The 1,435-nt window shown below is 35.4% G+C and overlaps 1 protein-coding gene across 1 annotated transcript in view; it reads right to left on the reverse strand.

Moving 5' to 3' along the window:
* Positions 1-1,086, reverse strand: part of LOC110099639 (zinc finger MYM-type protein 1-like) — a 6,125-nt gene extending 5,039 nt beyond the window's left edge. Inside the window, exon 1 of the mRNA XM_020826840.2 lies at positions 31-1,086. Within this exon, the coding sequence (XP_020682499.2) occupies positions 31-1,086 (1,056 nt within the window). The remainder of the gene's footprint in view (positions 1-30) is intronic.
* Positions 1,087-1,435: the final 349 nt, after the last annotated feature.

Consider the following 1,435-nt stretch of genomic DNA (forward strand, 5'->3'; position numbering starts at 1 on the left):
AAAGTTTGTAATTTCTTCACATTTTCTTACAGATCGTCCACGAGCCTTGAATTTAGAATCCATATTTGGAACTTCAATTTCAAAAATATTGCAAAAACGTGTCACTTCTTCAAGTAAAGGCACCCATTCATTTTCCCTCATCATTTGCAATCGTTGTTTGGACACTTGTACCAATTTCATTGCATTTATAATATCTTGATCCTTTCTTTGTAATGCTTGAGATAATTCATTTGTAATCCCTAAAATGTCAATCATCAAATGCAATGTTAAGACAAAGTCAAAAGATTTCATGGCATTTATTAAAACACCAGCTTCAACTGATTGTTGATCATGTATACCCTCTTCCTTCACAATTTCTAGTACTTCAAGTACAGAAGCATACATTTTTGTAAGACTGATTAATGTTTGGAAATGTGAATTCCAGCGGGTGTCACCAGCACGATGCAAATTTGTTTCTTGGTTCAAACCTCGACCAGCATCTAACTCTCCACTACTTAAATGAAAAAGAATTTTATCACGTTGAATATTTTTTAGTGTATCATTCCTCTTGCATGAAGCTCCAACAGTGTTTACAATTCTTGAAGTCATCTCAAATAAATGTTTTACTTGCCAATGATTTTTTGCAACTGCCACCAAACATAATTGGAGTTGATGTGCGAAACAATGAATGTAGAATGCTTGAGGATTATCTTTTAGAATAAGTGCTTTCAAACCATTGAACTCCCCTCGCATATTTGATGCTCCATCATAACCTTGTCCCCTTATTCTGTGTAAACTTAACGAATGTTTTGCAAGAAGTGCTTCAACTGCTGCCTTGAGTGTTCTTGAAGTAACCCTAGTCTTAAAATTTACTTGGGGATTCCCATTTCCTCTAAAAGGCTCAAAACTTCTCACTTCCAACCACTTTTGAGCAAAATATTTGCTCTGCTTGATGGTTGGAAAATCAAGTTTCTTTCCTTTGCAGGTAGAGTACAATTTCTTAAGTTCACCATCACAAACACCATTGCGTACTGGATAAGAGGTGCCATTATACCTAAATCTTGTTGTGCTACTATCAATAAGCTTTGTTCTAGATTTCTTTTTCATAGTAACCTTCAGGAGAAGAAAATGCATCTTATTGGATGGTCAAAAGTTACGTTACCTAAGAATTATGGTGGGCTTGGTATTCCCTCTATTGAGGCCTTATATCATGGGGTGTTTTGCTCGTTTATCGGCAGATTTTATAACACGCATAATTATTTGACTTCCTGGTTTAAAGCAAAATTTATTTCTCCTTGGAAAACTGCACCTGCCTCTGCTTCCAAATTCTGGAAAAAAATTGCTGTTACCGCTGTCAAAATCAAGGAGACTATATCCTTCTCTGTATCTAAAGCTAGCAATTTTTCTTTTCTTTGGGATCCCTGGTATAATGGTATGATTATTGCTGATCATTTTG

The sequence above is a fragment of the Dendrobium catenatum genome, unplaced genomic scaffold (assembly GCF_001605985.2).
Source record: "Dendrobium catenatum unplaced genomic scaffold, ASM160598v2 fragScaff_scaffold_34, whole genome shotgun sequence".
NCBI lineage: Eukaryota > Viridiplantae > Streptophyta > Magnoliopsida > Asparagales > Orchidaceae > Dendrobium > Dendrobium catenatum.